This window comes from Botryllus schlosseri, chromosome 5 (genome assembly GCF_051294905.1).
Source record: "Botryllus schlosseri isolate E-star chromosome 5, Bs_hap1, whole genome shotgun sequence".
Lineage (NCBI taxonomy): Eukaryota > Metazoa > Chordata > Ascidiacea > Stolidobranchia > Styelidae > Botryllus > Botryllus schlosseri.
The window spans coordinates 14,195,003-14,214,530 of NC_137240.1; the positions used below are offsets into that span (position 1 = coordinate 14,195,003).

The following is a 19,528-nucleotide window of genomic DNA, read 5'->3' on the forward strand; positions in this document are numbered from 1 at the left end:
CCGACAGGGAAACGACGACGCCGATCGCGGTTAGAGGCTGACGCGGTTGGTGGAATTCGTAGCTGCCTCTTGATCATCAACGATGCCAAATCCGGCCGCGGGTTCCTGGTAGACACAGGAGCCCAGGTTAGCATCCTTCCCGCTCTACGCTCTGATCGCCTCTCTCGCAATACCGGTCCCCTTCTGGTAGCAGCAAATGGCTCAGAGATCAAGACTTATGGATACAGAACGGAAATACTGCACATCGGTACCAAAACGTACGAGTGCCGGTTTGTCCTCGCGGACGTTTCTCGTCCCATTCTCGGAGCAGATTTCCTTTTGCGGCATAGCCTCCTAGTTGACATAGGTGGGCGACGGCTCCTTGAAGCTTCTACATGCCGTACAGCTGTCGTAGGCCACCTGTCATGGTCTCGTCACATGCAACTCCATGTAGTCGAAAAGCATCCACATACGGTATACTCGAAGCTTCTCGATGAATTCAGCGAGATTACCAAACCGTCTTTTGAACTACAACAGCCGAAACACGGTGTGGAACACCACATCGTAACGACCGGCCAACCCGTCTTTTCGCGCCCACGCAGATTGCGCCCTGACCGTCTCAAAGCCGCGAAAGATGAGTTTGACAACATGGAAAGACTGGGGATTATACGCAGGTCCAGCAGCCAGTGGGCGTCTCCTCTGCATGTAGTTCCAAAAGCCAATGGCGAAAGCCGCCCCTGCGGCGATTACAGGCGCTTGAACGATGCCACGACACCGGATCGTTACCCGGTCCCTAACATTCAAGATTTCTCACACAACTTGGATGGAAAATCGGTGTTTTCAAAAGTCGACCTTGTGAAGGGATATTTTCAAATCCCCGTCAGGCCACAGGACGTGGCGAAGACTGCAATCACCACGCCTTTCGGACTCTTTGAATTTCTACGAATGCCGTTCGGTTTGACAAACGCGGCACAAACATTCCAACGCTTGATGGATTCTGTCTGTCAAGGGCTTCAAAACGTGTTTGTTTATCTTGACGACGTCTTAATTGCGAGCCAAGACCAAGAACAGCACTTAGCAGACTTACGGACATTATTCTCCCGTTTTCGTGAACACGGGCTTGTGATAAACCCCACCAAATGTCAATTTGGCCGGTCCACGCTCGATTTCCTCGGCCATCGAGTTTCAGCCAGCGGCATCAAGCCTCTTCCTGAGAAGGTGGAGGTAATCCGCAATTTTCCTGCGCCTCGGACGGTCAAGCAACTTATGGAATTCAATGGAATGGTGAACTTTTACCACAGATTTCTACCGAGTGCTGCGGAAATTATGCAGCCTCTATACAGAGCAACCGCAGGTCGTAAATCCAAGACTCAAACTGTCCAGTGGTCAACAGACATGACCACGGCTTTCAACGCTACTAAGGCTGCTTTAGCCAAGGCCACGCTCTTGGTGCATCCTAAAACAGACGCGCCAACCGCCTTAACAGTAGACGCGTCGGATGTGGCTGTTGGAGGCGTCCTCCAACAGAAGTTGGGGAGTGTTTGGAAGCCGTTAGCCTTCTTCAGCCGTCAACTGAATAATGCTGAAAGAAAGTACAGTGCTTTTGATAGGGAACTGCTGGCGATTCATCTGAGCATCAGAAAATTCCGCTACTTTCTGGAAGGACGTCACTTCACCGTCTACACCGACCATAAACCGTTGACTTTTGCTATGGCGAAGAAATCTGTACCGTGGTCGGCCAGGCAATCCAGACAATTGGCCGCAATCAGTGAGTACACGACTGATATACGGCACGTTTCTGGGAAAAGCAACTCGGTAGCGGACACACTGTCGCGTGCCACCGTCAACGCTATCGACGACGGCCTTGATTTCCAAGCGATGGCACGAGAACAAACGGACCTTGATCTACGCGATACCAGCCTTGAGTTACAGAGGATTCCATTTGACGGTGGGCGGTCCACCTTGCTTTGTGACGTCAGCACTGGGACACCGAGGCCGGTGGTTCCACCATCGTGGCGACGGCGGGTTTTCGACGCTGTACACACCTTGTCCCATCCGGGCATTAGGACCACCAAGAATTTGGTAAGCGCCAAGTATGTGTGGAAGGGTCTTGCAAAAGACGTGAACCAGTGGAGCAGGTCTTGCATCGCCTGCCAACAGTCGAAGGTCACCCAACACACGAAAACTGCTCTTGAAACGTTTCGTGTTCCGGAAAGGCGTTTCAGTCATCTGAACATCGACCTCGTAGGCCCCTTGCCTCACTCGCGGGGATACACGTATCTCCTCACAATTGTCGATAGGTTCACCAGGTGGCCCGAAGCCATACCGATTTCCGACATTTCCGCCGCCGGATGTGCCCGCGCACTGCTGTATAATTGGGTGGCGAGATTTGGCGTTCCGGCAGATATGTCATCTGACCGAGGGCCTCAGTTCACTTCCAGACTATGGGACGCAGTTTGTGAACTTCTTGGCACCAAACTTCACAGGACCACTTCGTACCATCCCCAAGCCAACGGACTGGTGGAACGCTTCCACCGTTCTATGAAGGCTGCCTTGCGTGCTCGATGCACGCATCCAGGCTGGGTAGACGAGCTACCGTGGGTTTTACTTGGACTTCGAACCACGCCAAAAGCGGACCTAGGGTCGACTTCGGCAGAGCTTGTGTACGGTGAGACAATAGCAGTGCCAGCAGATTTCATGGCCACGCCTGAGACCGTTACAAACTACAATCCACTGCTTAACCGCCTCCGAGAAACTGCCGGAAGTTTGCGCCCAACCCCTACCTCGTCTCATGGAAACACATCAGCTCATGTGACTTCGGACTTATCAAACAGTAAATTCGTTTTCGTGCGAAGAGGCGCACATGGGCACCCGCTGACAAGACCGTATGACGGACCATACGAGGTAATCTCCCCAGGAGAGAAGGTCTTCAGACTGAGGATTGGCTTGCGCGAAGAACTTGTTTCGGCGGACAGACTCAAGCCAGCCTACATTGACAAAGAGCATCCATTCGTGGCGGCGCAACCACCTACAAGAGGTAGACCGCCCTTGCGTGATCGTTCGATACCATCTCCAGATCATGAGCAACGATCACCCGAAAGCTCCCAACGTGAACAGGATGACACGACGTATACGTGCAACAAGCAGATGAAGACTCGCTTCGGAAGAATGATTAACGTGCCCCCTCGATTCCGAGCATGAAAAGGCTAGTCACGATCTGGTGGAGGGTGGTGTAGCTGCACATAATACACCTACAAACTATATCCAAGCGATCGTGACTCACAAATGTATTACGCTTATTCCTGACGCGTTACCGTTCGAATATTAACATTCTGATACATTCGTACCGCTCTGACTTGCACGCTCAAAAGGTGCCAGTCAGAGAGCATGTTCATATTATTGTTGTTGTGATTACAGATTGAGTGTAACTGTACTTGTCTGGCGTTCTCAGTATCGAAATGAGAGTTACGTAGTTAGTTAACTACTCAGTAGGAAACGAGTTCCTACAATAGAAAGTCAATTATTTCTTGGCGTCTCGCATAAGTCACATGGGTTTGACCAATAAACATCTACATCATGATCAATCGAAGGAGTAGTGGTTGATACAAAGCTGTTGTCGCTCACTTATCATGTATATAATCCTCAAAATACAAGATATCTGTTATTAAACAACGTATCGATAGGACATGCTGGTATTATCATCACCCAAAGTTTGTTTTTAGGCGATAGAAGGAATGCCTCACAACCCCTACCCCGTGACAACACGCGTTTGCTTTTACAAATGCGACACCCGCTGCAACGTGTACTCCCTCTTTTTACAGAGTAAGAAGCTCCTAACCTACAGGCAGCCTTCTTCCATTTCATGCCCATCATTTCTTTTACAAGTCCTTATTCCTCAAATTTCAATCGAAATGTTAACTGTCATCGTTACACTGACTCTGCTAGTCCGTCCTCAGCGGCTTATCTGACTTAAGTTGCAGCAGACTGCAAATATGCTTTGGGATTGGGAGTGAGGTTTAACCGTATGCGACCATAGATAGATAGATAGATCATTTATTAAATTCGTCTCACCAGGAAAATTTGAAACATTCAAATAATCGGTATGGACAGGGAAGGGACGATACGACCGAGAAGTCATCTAGTCAATCCCTTCCCTATAGAGCATACAAATTATAACTCACGAGACAGACGAACACAATGACAAATTTCGAAAACACAAAAATAAAAGAGATCGGTATAAACGAACAACATACACATAAGAAAGCCATGTTCGAACAGCAACAACAACAGTGCATCAATTACAGACCAATAGGTTGATTAGAAGGGTCCAGCAAATAGTCTATCAGTGATTTTTTAAAACCGTTGAAGCTTCGTTCACGAATTGTAATGGGTACATTATTCCAGATGATAGGACCGGCTATCAAAAGAGATCGTTTGCAGAATTCCTTCCTTACTAACCTTACTAACCACATAACCATCGACTTTTGGAGCATGTGATGTGTAATCACCGCCATTTCCTCTCGGTCTCATACAAATAAACACAATGCTATGAACCGTATTATATATCATTATCAGCGGTCGGCAGCCATTTTCAACGGCAAGTCGGCTACACAACTTGAATAGGGATACAGGCTGGCACACCAAGTGATATGACGAAACCAAGATTATGTCCAATAAACGTTCATTGCGATAGAGTAAAAACGTGGAATGGGAAGTCATTTCTACGTCATGACATAACTGAACGAGACTCGAAAAAATAATATGAGGCTACAATGGCCATGTCAACACTTGATAGGACAAGCCAACCTTTTCTGCATTATCAAACCCCACTTACGCTCAATACCATTGGATTGCAGTGCTTTCACAGAATGATGGCGTGACGAAATGAACATCGAAGTGAAGAACCCTATTTGTCGTGAACAGAACTTGTATGACGGGCCAGATTATCACAGCAAACAGGTCGGTAGGGCGGAAGTTACCAACACTTGTGAAAGATACACTTCATCACTCTTCACTGAAGAACTATAAACATTTGCAACTGGAATATTATGAATTACGTGACTGCGAAAATGCCAATACTACACAATTAATTGAAGATTGACTGCATAAAAAAGTGCAAAATACAAAAACGAAATCAAGTTCAATTCCCATCATCGGCCGCAAAATATTGCGATCCCACTTCATGTAAATACAGGTTGCTCAACTGCTCTTGAGAGCCGATGGTTTCAGACAACGAGCCGATACACATTCTGTATTGGTCGGGGCTCAAGGACGAATCGCACGCCCGCGAGTGGTAGATGTGAATTAAATCCGGGTCCACAGTGCTCATTACGCTGACAGTGGGGCTGGCGATGAATTTTTTGAAAAGGTTCACGTCTTCGCCGCCCCACCCGACGATATCGAGGGCAAATCCTCCGACGGCGAAGTAGTCCGACTTGTACATTGCGGCGACTCCAAAAGCGTAATGGATCCAGAACCCTTTGTCATTGCCTATGTTTTCGTCTGAAAAGGAACTACATTGTAAGATTCGCCGTGATGACATGCTGAGAAAGTATTTTTCTATAAGGAATATCACTGATGCAATGTACCTACGATTAGGCAAAACCGAATAGCTGAGTGATTTCGGCTCTGGGTACTGGGTACTTGGGTACTAGGCTTCAAATTAAGTCGAGATTCACTCATATGACACCATATGGATATGAATGATGCGAAAAGTTCATATATGTGTCATTTATGCGATCACAAAGAAATTACGACAGTTCTACATCAAACCATATTTGAGATCATTTTGTGTTTCATCAATACCTATTTCATTGCACTTCGTGAAAATGCTGTGGTTTGATCCCGACTTCAAAGAAATGCGATTTCGACTAACATGCATAGATTTGTAATACATGTTTCGTATGATGTGGTTAAAACCAATTGAGGTTTCGAGGTTTCTATGTTCGGAAATAGTATCTCAGCCATACTACTGTTGATAAATTAACTCCATGGAAATGAGCATATAATTTCAGTTCTCGAAAACATTATTTCACGATACTCGACTCTAAGCATTACAATTAGTACTGAATTTCGGATTAGAAAAATCATAAGGCGTCTAAATGGGAATGTGGCTAAAGTAGCACTCGATAGCGACATTATCGGTAATAATCCTAACCTTGGATATGCTTGACAATTAAAAATCCCCCCCCCCCCTTAAAACCGGAGTAGTACCAACTTGAGTCTACGGACAGTCAACACCGAACAAGCTCGTCCCACTCCGCTTAGTCACGTATAGAACTCGCCATACATCGCTCTTCTATATCCACGATAAATATACAAAACTAAAATATACGTGATCTACAGCAACAGTGTACCTTTACATATTTTCCAGGGTTGTAACCAAGTCACAAGTCAATCTCACTGCTATAGTTTTGACCTGAGTCAAGTCGAGTCATTTTCAATTCACCACCGAGTCAAGTCCGAGTCCAAGTCAGCGAGCAGAAGGTCGAGTCCGAGTCATGGTACTGTGACTCGAGTGCGGTTGCAAGTCATTGTGTTGACTGCTCAGTTTCGAGTTCAAGTCTTGTTAAACCCACTTTTTATAACTCTGTATGGTGATAGCCGATGATTTGCATTAATAGTATACTAAATTTCCTCACTTTCAGCAGTTTCTCGTCGCATTTTTCAGTAGTACCAATAGACGAAATCCCAATAGTGTGGCTACTTCAATATTATTCGAAATTACAATGAAATGGCGGTCTTGGCCGTCTGAGCCTCGAGTCATGCGCAATGACTCGAGTCCAAGTCGAATCAATACACAGATTAACTAGAGTCGAGTCATTCCCGTATTTTGAGAAAATGACTCGAGTCAAGTCGAGTCAACAGAAAATCATGACTCGAGTCATTGCAACCATGATTATTACAGTAGGAAGCAAGCCTGAGAACCATGCATTTAGGTATGTTATGGTTCAGTATTAATCATGCTTTATTGCAGGTAATTGGATGAAATACCCGACCTGGCAAGACTGGTACTCAACTCACCCAGTAATTTCGCCGGCTCTGCCCATTTGCTGCTTGCATAGCTTTCAACCACGCCAGGGTCAAATTGTGAGAACATAATGGGAAAGACGACTTGCTCGCCTTGGACAGTATTAGCACGCACTCGGTCAAGGAATGCCGGACTGATGCTCAGGTCAACATCAAGGAAGAGCATCAACGCGCCGGGAGGACACATTTTCACACCTGGAAAGACGGTTCTGCAGTTGAAAGTATTGCATAAAAATGTGATAGTTACCCAAGCATTTACAATAAATGGGCTTTAAATTACGTAACAAAAATCAGATAGATGGCTCATTTCATTGTCTTGGATTCACGGCTCTTACGAGGGATTTATGTATATATTTACGAGTATCTATGTACTTATAGCTGAAAGTGATATGATAGAATTTTAAGCACGATAGAATGCTGATTCGACTGAGTAAATTCAAAATCTCTAATAAAGACTGTTGTTGAACGATCTTTCTCCATTCTTGTCAAGCTACTTAGTATGGACAGACACTCTCTACCCGAGAATGTAGGAAAGTATCTTTCGTTGTACTACAACAAATTTTAATTATTTCTACCATAAGACGTGATGTAACTACCGGAATTCTTCATAGGTCTAGATTTCGTTAATATAAAGTTATTCAGGACAACTACTTCGTAAGGACAGACAGTTACAACCAGAAATGAAGATATGTAGTATAATTCTAACATCATATGGGGAAAACACCTAATTTACATACATGAGGTCAAAATTTGGTCAAAATTATGTTTTTTAAAGGGTAGGCCACACGGTACCGAAATTCGCTAGCGACTTCGTTTCTTCTTTTGCTCCACTCCATCTCGCTAGCGCGGTCACTAGTGAAGTCGCTACCGATGCGTTTCGCTCGCTAGCTCGCTAGCGAATCTTGTTGTGACAGTATTACGTCACGTCGTCACAGCCACGAAAAAAAATTATTTTGAAATATGGATCAGTTGTTCGGAGATCTCCGCTGTGTACGCACCGAGCCTAGTAGGTAATACATTGTAGCATATAGACCTGTATGGCATTTGTAATAAAAAAAACGAATCTCATGATATTCAAATAGGAGCAAATATTGGCTATTGCAACCACAAGAATTCAAATGTTTAAATTAGAACACAAGGTATGTAAAACGATAACGACACGGCCGTGCAATGATAGATGAGATTTCAAAATCTGATGAAAACTATCACTGATACCCAACCCATGCTTGATATGAATGGATCATGGCTAGTGGCTACTATGGGTTATTTTATCACGCCGATTTTCCGATTGGATCATCGTGGTCACTTCATTTATCAAGCAGCGTTGTGCCCTCCAAAGCTCTCCACAACTGACCAACGCCAAGCCAATCGCAGATAAATAAATCACTATGACCGCATTTGACTGCTGAAATATGTGTTCATTATTAAATGCCACTGCCAATGAAAGTATTGCCTCTACAAATAGCCGCCAGTAATGCCTTGAACAGTGTGTGCAATGTGCATATAGCATTTTATTTTTGTTTTCAACTTCTACAATATCATTGGTCGGCTAACATATCTTGTACGACAGAATACCTTTTCGAATAATGTGGACCCAATATTTAAGTTTTGTAATAAATTCCGTACCGGCGCAGTTACTCGCTCCAAGAAAGACGTACTGTACTCAGTTGACCTTTTCCCACCCCATGATGATGTAACACTCGTCTTAGTGAAAAAGTGAGACTATCGCGAGTGGCATCGCTAGTGAATATTGTACGTGTGGCCTACGCTTAAGGTCAAGAAATGTCAAAATTTTGATTTTCAAGGTCAAAATATTCCGTTCTTTAGGTAAAAAAAAATCGCCCTACTCGTCAGCCGACAGTGTATCTCTGGATTTCAAGAATCATCGAAAAATCTCCATAAAGTCCAAGATAGCAATGAAAAAGACACCTGCATCCAATCCGATGGCTCTACTAAAATCCCCTCTGATTACGGTATGTTCCATTACCGCGTTCGGGTTACGCTCTTGAAAACTGGATAACGCTTCGACAGTTTCGATGGTGTCTTTGTCTTGCGTGTCTCCAAAAATGACAAAAAGTAATTTTTCGTAGCTTCGTTTGCCTGACGAATAGATCTTCTTTTCCAAACGACTCAAGAACAGATGAAACCGCTGCGTGACCTTGGACAAAGGAGTTACGATGTATACAATTTCTTTTTTGTCCACTTGGTTTATATCAATTAGCGTGGGCTTGTTCGGTTGAAATTTCCTTCGTAGTTCGAACGATTCGAGCTCATTCGATTCTGCGTTTTTGACTTGTGCAATGTACGAAACGCCGGAAAATGGATCCAGTTTTCTCATCACGCTTGTGAACGTGGCATCTTTGCCCTTGAGATCGCGCACGCGACTTTCCAATTGTTCCCGTTCCAACCTCCACATTCCATTTATTCCCACCCTTGGATCGTCGTTTTGCATACCATCACTGTATTTATTCAGGGATAAGTTAAAATCAATAAACTAGTAGGCCTACAATAATTATTGGGCGTTTAACATGAATTAAGAAGGTGCACGGTGTTATTTTCAGGGAATAGTATGGATAAAAACTTGATTCTATACTCCCATACTTTCGCAGTTTTGTCAGAACCATGGCAAAGATCCTACTTTTGTTTGTCAAATGGATCACACACCAGAGCAGTGCAGAAAATATTTCGCCGATTGATCTCAGTTCGAATTTCTAGTTGCACTCGCCCTGGTAGAGATATCTTTGATGCTAACACAGTTGTTCAACACGGATACTAACGGAAATAATAATTATTAGATTTATTCTAATCCATATACTATAAAAACGAATGTTACCCAACCGGCGTCACTTTCCGGAGCTGCTTATTGAAATTTCTACTCCTCAGAATACCAAGTCTTAAAATCGTAGACTCTGAAAATGTATGGGTTGGCCTATGAAATATAATAATACCGCAATCCATACCATACCTTGCCCTGGATATTTTGTGCAGCCGGTTATCAAACACAATCTCATACCTCATCACATTAACAGCAACTGGTCATTACATTACACTAAGAGCAAATTAACATTTCAAGCTCCATTTTTAAAAAGATGTCAGTTTGTTTGAGAAATGTTTGAAAATCAGCACATAAACTCAATTGCAGTTTCATGAGGAACAATTTACATCCGCGAATACGCAAGATTCAATTATGTCCTATCAAAGTAAAATGGTTCGTACCGATATTTTTTCGATATCATCTTCCATGACGAAGCCCCAGCCTCGACAACATTCAAAGGTTTCCAAGGGTAGTCCCGGTAAAAGACATTCTCTCCCAGAGATACCGCTGGCTTGGAATCGTCAACAGAGCACGGTCGACAAACTTTGTCCACGCATGGCATGCATTGGTCACTGGAGCGTTCAGTGCTGAAATAAGTAAAACATTTCTCTGTATAGACGAGATCAACGCAACAATGTTTGAAATGATATATTATGTCAATGCGTTTCGCGGAACACACCGAATCGTTAGAGAATCAGTCTTTTGATGCACGCGCAATAATGGCCAAGTCAACTGCATGTGTGGAAAATATATATAGTGGATTCTGCTTAACTTCCTAAATAATGAAGATATCATCAATGAGCTTCATGATTTCAGGCCGGTCATAGTTTGGGAAGTGGTCGAAATGGCACCCACTATAACAATATTGCAATTTACAGGGAGTGAACTGAACAGTGAACATAAGTTATTTCTATTGTCATGATGAAATGCATATTATCTTGACTTACAGGTTGTAGCCATTGTGTTGTGACCAGTATTTGAAGTATTTATTGCAATGACATATCATGGTAGTGACTAGTGATCGTACAACAATACAAGTACAAGGTAAGCACTTTAGGCTCGCACTTGCCTACCCTGATAACAATTTCCAATAAAGCAATCTTGCTCAACAAGTTGCCATCAAAATATTTTCACAATATTTAGTACAAATGATAGGTATATTTAGTAGCAGCTTACCTATAGTCGATGTTGTCGCCTTTCCATACCAATGAGAATGCAAACCAGCCAGTCACAACGGCGGCCCAAAATTCTAGCCCAGATATCGGCCCTTTCCTGGCAATATTCATCAGCGATCTCCTCATTCCGCACAATATCTAGTAAAGCGCGACAATTACGCCGCAGCCGCAACCGTATCTTATTTCACACTTTGAAGCATAGGCTTCGCCAACGTCTCGTAAAGTTTCACTATAGATAACTAACCTACGGATAGATATTAGATACGCAACACATGTCGTCACGCTTGCTTGCCCGGAGGAAATTACTGCTCAGCAATCTGAACGCAACATAATACCTAATCCCATAACTGACGACCCACGCGCTCAAATTCAATAAAGTTGATCTTATTTGAAAGCTACTGTCGCACTGATTGCGAAAATACACATTAAAATCCAATCAGGGCGAAGGAAACCCCTTTAAATACACCTCAAAGTCTGAAAATCGGCATTGTTCTGAACAATCGCTACCACGCAAGGGCCATTGTTATGGTCATTGTGCTGCGTCACTGCAATTGTTTAGAACAATGCCGATTTTGGGACTTTGAGATGTATTTCAAGGGGGTTCTATTGCCCTGATTAGATTGTAATGTATATTTTCGGAATCAGTGCGACAGTAGCTTTCAAATAAGATCAACTTTATTGAATTTGAGCGCGCGGGTCGTCAGCTATAGGATTAGCAATTATGTTGCGTTCAGATTGCTGAGCAGTAATTCCCTCCGGGCACGCGAGCGTGACGACCGGCGTTGCGTATCTACCCGTAGGTTAGTTATCTATAGTTTCACACACTTCACGATGCTTCGAGTATTCACAATCAACGGTTCGAGTCTATGCCGGCATATCAACAAAACCAAGTTTGTATTCTGAGTGAATCCGAGTTCGCAATCTCCGGCTAGCTAGTTTTATAAACTCCGCTGTAACCACTGAGCTATATAAACGAGTCAAATATCTATTTTATATCACCATCATCATCAAGTTTATTAATATCAATAATCGTCAGATCAATTCAAGATGCTAGTAGAATTTCAATACCGTGAAAAAGAAAATGGTCAAAATTACCGGATGATGTCAATCAATCAAATCAAATCAATCATTGTTCGCTTACGTTTGTTTTGTCTATTTCATTGTACATTGTGTATCGAATGGTGCAATTATAGATTACTAACCTAGTGCAATCGAACGGAGTATAAACAGTAAACACCAATCAGTACCCAAGCCGACAAGTGCAATCGAGGCCAAGACAGTAACTAAGAATATTCCCATGCCTTGAGTTGGGATTGAAACGGTCCACGTATACAATGACATATATATATGTCATTGACGTATACGAAAACGAGTTTTTAGATTGATATTTGACTACAACTACAAATATAGGTTGTTTGCTCTGTAAAAGCACCAGACAGAACGAGTGTTGTAGACCAACACACAGTCTTGGCATAGCTGATACTAATACCATAATCATAGCCAAGACACACAAGGTACAATCCGATACACAATGCAATGTAATGAACGGTTGGGTCGATGTCGAAACACGAAACGACCAAGTACGGTTTATCAATCTAACATCCACCTCGGCCTAATGCCCGATGTTGCTCTTTCTGCTTTCTCTCGCTCTTTTCATTCGCTTCGTTGTCCTCGAACTGGTCTCTGGACATTTTTGTAATAACGCCGTAAATAGCGATGCATGGGAGGAGCCCAGATAAACCACTGACAAGCTGAAACGTGCTGCTTACGAGACTAGAACGGGGTCTCTGACGTCGAATTTTCCACCTCTTCATGAATCGGTAGACGCAATGTACGCCGTTATTCACTGTTTCACACTGACTAGCAGCCGGTGATGGTGGTTTTCACAGCCCAATATGACCCCATCAAGACGCTGACTGTACTGAGACGCAATCAAACGCAAGTCAAACCTAACGTAAATTGACCACATCCTGCATCAAAACTAGCACGGAACATCAGGTTTTTATTGACCAAATCCCGAATAACCAATGAAATGCATGTCTTAAAATCAAATTAGGTGTTACAGACAAAAACAAATTGTTCAATGTTCAGTTACGGCAGTGAGCCAAATTATTCCGTCATATCAAAGTAGTCAATTTCGGGATTCTTCGTTTCCGGAGCACGCGCTGAAGCTTCAGTGTGATCTCTCGTTGGTTTCGGTTGCGACCTCAACATCTGAACCGAATTGGCGCTTGCCCCGACGGGCCTTCCCACAGATGAGTAAGCAGCACCAAGATTCTTGGGCAGCATTGAAGTATTTTGAGTGGGAATCTTTGGAGTGGAAGCAGATTTCACAGTCGTCTGACTCGAGACTATCCCAGTCCGATTTTCGGACGACGTGCCACCAGACGACATAGAAACCATCTTCATGGTGCTGAGCACCCTTCTCTGATGAACCGTCGCGCTGTCCGACGCCTCGTTCGTATTACCAGCCTTTACAAAGCCGGATATCTTCACTTTACTCCTCAAGCTGTCGGACACCAAAGTCCTCGGAATCTTACTAACGCCGCGCACGGCAGTTATCACAACGCTGCGGTTAGGCTCCTCGTCGACACTGACCGATTTACAATGCATAGTTTCCGCAAGCTCATGCACGACTTGTCTTTTGTCGCGTTTCATCGAAGGAAAGCTGAAGCTGCGTTTAGGTTGGTTGAGCCATGATATCGCGTCGATCAAATTGGTCAATTCCTGCTCCACCCACTGCACGAAGCTCGGTTCCTTTTTGGCCCAGGCCAGAAGAAAATCGGTATGCTTCGGCTGCTCCGATTCTTCCATCTTCGTCTCTTGGATATCAAGCGCTTCGGCAAGCCTACGATTTCGCTCCAGCACTGCACATTCGTCATTACAAGCCAGAGCTTGTTTTCCATCGGAACACTTGAAAATTCCTCTGATGTCAACGGAGGCATGTTGTCTGGCAACAGACTCCGACGATAACCGCTGTAGGGTCGCATCACTTTCCGAGCATTCGACTTGTTTCTTCCGATTTCCACACGCACACTTCAAAGTTACAAGAGCCTTACACTTTGACGGCGGACAGGCTTGGCCCTGATGACACGGCACAGCGCACGGGTGAATACATTCGACTCGCATTATCGAGCAGGGCTGCGCGCATTTCTCTTCCTCCTCCATACACGAATCCGGGTGGCACAATTTCAAACAGTTGTGCCCGCACGGCAGTGTCTTTTTGCAAGGCTGCCCACACGACACGTTGGTCTGATGGCATGGAATGTTGCTGCGTAGTACTTTCCCGCAATTACACTGCTTCTTCATGAGAACCACGCAAGGCGGACATTTCTCTTCGTTATGGCAGTTGTGGTTGACGGAATGATAGCACGAGTGCTGCCTCACGCACAACCTTTGACATTCCGGAGGTTTCGTACCGCACGGAAGAGGAGGGAACAGGACTTCGGCTCCGCAGTGACACGCCAATTCTTCGAAGCTGACGTTGTAGCACGCGTGACAGTTGCCTCTATGACAGGTGTCTTCGCAACGGTGCAACTTACACTCCAGTTTCCGACCGCAAATTTGCATGCACACGTGTTCGTCGTCGGTGCAGCAGATTTTTCCGCACTTGTGCCGGCCGCATTTTCGCTTCTTATTGCACCTGCGATCGCAAATGTAAGGCTCTGTTGAGATTTCCGTGCACGGCACATCCTGCTCGGACTTGCCGCAGCGACATCGAACGGGCGATATTCCGTCTTCGCAAGGTGGGCAGGGACCCGTGTGACATTCGAGTTTGCATGTGTGAACCAATTCACCACCACAGCTCAAAGGTTTACCACAAATTAAACTACACGTCGGGATTGGATCCGCGCACGATGTACGCACAAACACACTGCCGCTCTCGTTAAGCAGTTCGGACAATTTAGTGCGACCACACGGGCACGTCTTGAGATTTTCCGGTGTCAAAGAACAATTTGGACACTGTCCCGGATGGCAGATTTCTTCGCAAACGTGATTAGCGCACGACAAGGACTTTCCGCATACACGATCACAAATATACACGCCGCCTCCCTCACTTTCAGGAACATGTCGAGACTCGGCAGACCCGCACAAGACTTGACGTTCATCTTTTCCGCAAAAACACGACTGATCGACGAGAATTCGACATTCGTTACAATCACCAGAATGACACACGACGTCGCACTTATGAATACCACAATTTTTCATCTTACCACACACTTCCTCGCACAGCAGCGGTTTTTGCTGGCTGCATCTTACTTTTTTTGAGATTTTTCCACACTGACAAGATTTGATAACACTCGCGGGACAAGGAGGGCACGGCCCGGGATGGCACAGTATGTTACACGGGTGAGTACAGACAGCGTTGTAGTTCCTCTTTTTACCGCAGACTTCTCCGCAGGAATGCGGCGTTTCACGACGATTCCACTCTGGCTCTCTAACTTTACCGCAGTAACATTTGTACAAGCTTGGAAACTTCTTATTCACGTTCTGACATCCAGGGCAGCGCCATCCGCCGTCATTGACATGAGCCGATGGTGATCTCGCCCATTTCTTTATACACACCATATGGAAGACATGAAAGCAACTGTCACAATTCCACACAGCGTGCTGTTGCTTGACTCTATCGCAGCACACCATACATTCGTACGTCCCGTCCGTTAGCTGCTCGATCAGAACACCCAGTTGACTCTCGGAAGACTCTTTCAATAGCTTATGTTTCTTTTTCTTGGAGGCAGTCTGCTTGCGTACTTGCTCTTTTACTTCTGTTTTTTTGCGAGACTCTTTGACTTTTCCACCGTCAGGCTCATCCACATCAACACTATCGTTTTCAGGGGTAGCCACACTGCTGACGGTAACAGCCTCGGAGTCCTTTTTCTGATGACTAAAACGAACCACGCCTTTCTGATTGTTTTGATGTGAATTTGGGCTCTGCAATGATTTGCTTCTCGAGCCTTCCCCTTCTTTCACGTTACGCCTCTTGCTGAATCGTCGAGACTTTGTGTTGCCACCGCTACTGGTCGCTCTAGTCTCCACATCAACAGGCACAGAATTGGACGTATCATCAGGAGTAGACCATTGCGCATAATTATTACTTGATCCAATCTGCTGAGGCATTCCAAGATGAGATTGAGGAAAATAATATTGGTGATTTCCGTTATAAAAAGCATCCATGTGCTGGTAGTTTACGGCTTGACTTGGTGGGGAAAACCCATATTCATGTTGCGGGATCCCATGGGAAACATACATTTGCTCAGCAGCATTCATGTGCTGAGGTAACAGTCCAAATGCCCGAGCATCATATGCGTATGCGTCGGGTCGAGCTAAAGGCACAAAATGATTTGCCTCGGTTCTTAACTGAAGCCGCGAGTCATTGCTAGGCCCGGGAGAACTTTCATACCGGGCAGAATGTCTGTTCATCACATTACCGCCACCAATATTTGGCAAACTCACTATTAGGGTTAAGAATTTCAAATATTGATCCTGTAAAAAGACGATGATATCATATATATTGCAAGCATAACATGAATTACAAGTAATTGCCAATGGTCATTGTGCAAGTGTAAATGAAATTATGGTCACCATCAGAGGCATTAGCGCAATTGTTAGGTAGGTTGTCATATCAAGTGGTATACTGACATGAATATGATGGTATATGTGTGGTATTCATCAAGCGTCAGCAACACATAAAAACCAGCCATTCCAGCTCTATCATAACCAATGTAATATCTAGCCCGTGCCGGTAAGGCACTTAAATAAAAGGAACTGCCATGATAGCGGCAGACAGAGTTTTCAGAGAATGAAGCACCATAGCGAGGGTGGAACCTCCAAACCTTTTCTCTACTCAAATAAGGTATTTGTAATTGTTTCAAACGTTTCTTGTTCATCGTGACCAGAATAGACCCTCGTGATAGCTTGTATTTCACCTCATGAAATTTTAGTTGCAATCTTTAGGTTGTACCATAATGAGCACTAGAGTACTGTCATAATCATGACCATGAAATCTAGTCTACTTGGCCATATTATATATACCTAGGCCTATATAGCAGTGTTGGGATTAAGTCACTACCTTCGAGTCACGAGTCATCTCGAGTCATTGCACATTTTGACTCGAGTCAAGTCAAGTCAATCGATTTTCAAGGGTGACTCGAGTCAAGTCAAGTCACTCGTTTTTTGGAGGTGACTCGAGTCAAGTCAAGTCAAGTCACGAGTCAAGTCACGATTCGAGTCAAATTGAATTTTCGAAATATATGTGATGGCCCAACTGTGTGACTGTGTGCTAACTGTGTGAAGGATAGATTAATTGGCCATTTATCTTGAATCAAATGACGATTATAAAGTTAAATATTCATGCAAAAAGGTGTTGCATAGCTCACGCACACGTAGAACTGATAATAAAATACGTGAGTAACTGCATAGCTACATGCTACAGTCTGATTTTATCAGCCAATAAAGGATCGAATACGAAGCCTCGAGAAGTTGAACAAATTGATATGGTACAATAGGCACTACCCACCTTCACCTCTGTGAGAATATAAAGACATAACCTATATTCGTTTGATTTAAATCATACAAGAGTGTTGTTAAAGGTGCGTACTGCGCAATGTAAGCACTAAGCTGCCTAAGAAACAGAGATACGATGCGATTAGATAAATCTACTGCTACTACGACAAAGTAGGTGTGATGGTTTCGTAAGCGGTCAATTTATTTGTGATGTAACAATGGATGATCAGTGAAACTTATAATTATTGAAGACTGGTTGCTCTCGCAAGTGACACCGGCGTATCGCTAACAACCAAAACATACATAATATAGGGTGATTTACTCGACACCGTTTACTTAATGACTTGAAATTGACTCGTGAATTTTGCTCCGAGTCACGAGTCAATCCGCATTTCTGAGGCGTCGAGTCACGTCAAGTCAAGTAATTTTTGAAAACTGACTCGAGTCAAGTCAAGTCATACGAAAAAGGTGACTCGAGTCTGACTCGAGTCAAGTCATGACTCGAGTCATCCCAACACTGCTATATAGTAGCAAGAATTCACATAATCTACAGCCAGAGTGGAATTGGTGGCAACGTCATGCAGAATTTTCTGTTTAATTACTCAATTATTCTATGCAGAAAAGCTGTCATCACACAGGATTTATTTTTAAAAAATGAGCCGAGATTCCATAGGGGATCTACAGAATAGTGAAAATGCAGGATTTGTGTGGATGGATGTGATTAATTAAAGGAAACATACAGCATAGCATTTGTCGTGACCATTTTGACTAGTCCACGCTAAGAACAGCATGCAATAGTCAACAAGATTCTTGTGCCACAGAACCGATCAAGAGGATAATAACCAAGAGCTTGGTTCATCCGTGTTGTTTACTGTAGTACAAAAATCAAGCTCAAGTAAATGATTCATTTCGCTATCATACTACGAAAAGCAATATTGCTATGTATCTAGCGACAAGTGATTGCAGGGTCTTTACTTTAGTTGCCGCAAGGAGATATGGATGTCTCACATACCGACACGAGAGTGTGGCGCCATGCACAGTTGCATAGGTGACTTGGAACTCTGAACTCGAAATGTAGCATGCCGTAAAGGTTCCACTATCTATAGTAGTGATCTGAGTCATTCGATTTGATTCTGGTATATCCAGAACCCTATCCAATCACGGCGATCAGTACACACACTGGTATGCTTACGGCTTCACACGATTATACCCATTACCAGCGGTAACGGTATATGGTGACATTAAGGACACTGCATCGTACAACGCGATACCGGTGGTCGGTAGATATAACCTTACCACTACCTACTGATCCGATATTTCAACTCCGGCATTATATGGGAGATCGGAAACACATCAATTTCAACAATAATATACTTGCGTAATCGGGAGGTGACGTTTGTAAACAGGAAAGTGGCGTAATCCGCCGTCCACTCAGTATTTCGCAATCTGCAAAAGCCACCACAACCAGGGACTTCGTTTACTTTACTCGAGCGAGGCGTATATATCGGGTATCGACGTAATCACAATGAGAGTGGTGCGCGCCATTGGCAATTTAGAGGCAACTGCTAAATAATATACGCAGTATGTTGATTAGTTATGAGTCAATGCCTTCAGAAAAGCTGCAATATCGCGATGTCGCATTGTCCGGCCTAAAACATTACAGTGGAACGCAATTCTACCGGACCTGATGTGTGGAACAGTATCCCGCCGGCTAAACGACAGTCGACGAGCATGTCCACATTCAAGTCGAAATACAAGCAATTACTACTAAATAAATACTAGTGCATCCTCAAGATAACCGGACCACGACTGACCCATCGATCTCGCCTTCCATGACATGCCACCCCATTTTTGTCGCTTGCTTTTTTCTATACTACCTTCTTTACTTTTCATTTAGTATGCATGCCTCCTCTTTACATCGCCTAGGCCAAAGTGTGTGCCTGATTCTATAGGCTACTCCAAGTCGCTTCGACACCATCCTATCTTTCCATTGTATCGCATTTTGTGGTGTATTGAACTGATAAAA

At 44.1% G+C, this 19,528-nt stretch overlaps 2 protein-coding genes across 2 annotated transcripts; both read right to left on the reverse strand.

Annotated features, from left to right (window-relative positions):
* Positions 1-4,461: 4,461 nt before the first annotated feature.
* LOC145439122 (chondroitin sulfate synthase 1-like) lies at positions 4,462-11,263 on the reverse strand. The gene is made up of 5 exons (XM_080316600.1): positions 11,000-11,263; positions 10,225-10,410; positions 8,938-9,467; positions 7,003-7,203; positions 4,462-5,481 (listed from the first exon to the last, which is right to left on the reverse strand). The coding sequence occupies exons 1-5, from the start codon at positions 11,122-11,124 to the stop codon at positions 5,120-5,122; spliced, it is 1,404 nt and encodes a 467-aa protein (XP_080172726.1). The 5' UTR covers positions 11,125-11,263; the 3' UTR covers positions 4,462-5,119.
* A 1,717-nt stretch (positions 11,264-12,980) lies between these two features.
* Positions 12,981-18,854, reverse strand: LOC145439121 (transcriptional repressor NF-X1-like). Its single transcript, XM_080316599.1, has one exon. It carries the CDS (start codon positions 16,417-16,419, stop codon positions 13,108-13,110), a length of 3,312 nt encoding a protein of 1,103 aa, XP_080172725.1. The 5' UTR covers positions 16,420-18,854; the 3' UTR covers positions 12,981-13,107.
* Between the last annotated feature and the right edge of the window lie 674 nt (positions 18,855-19,528).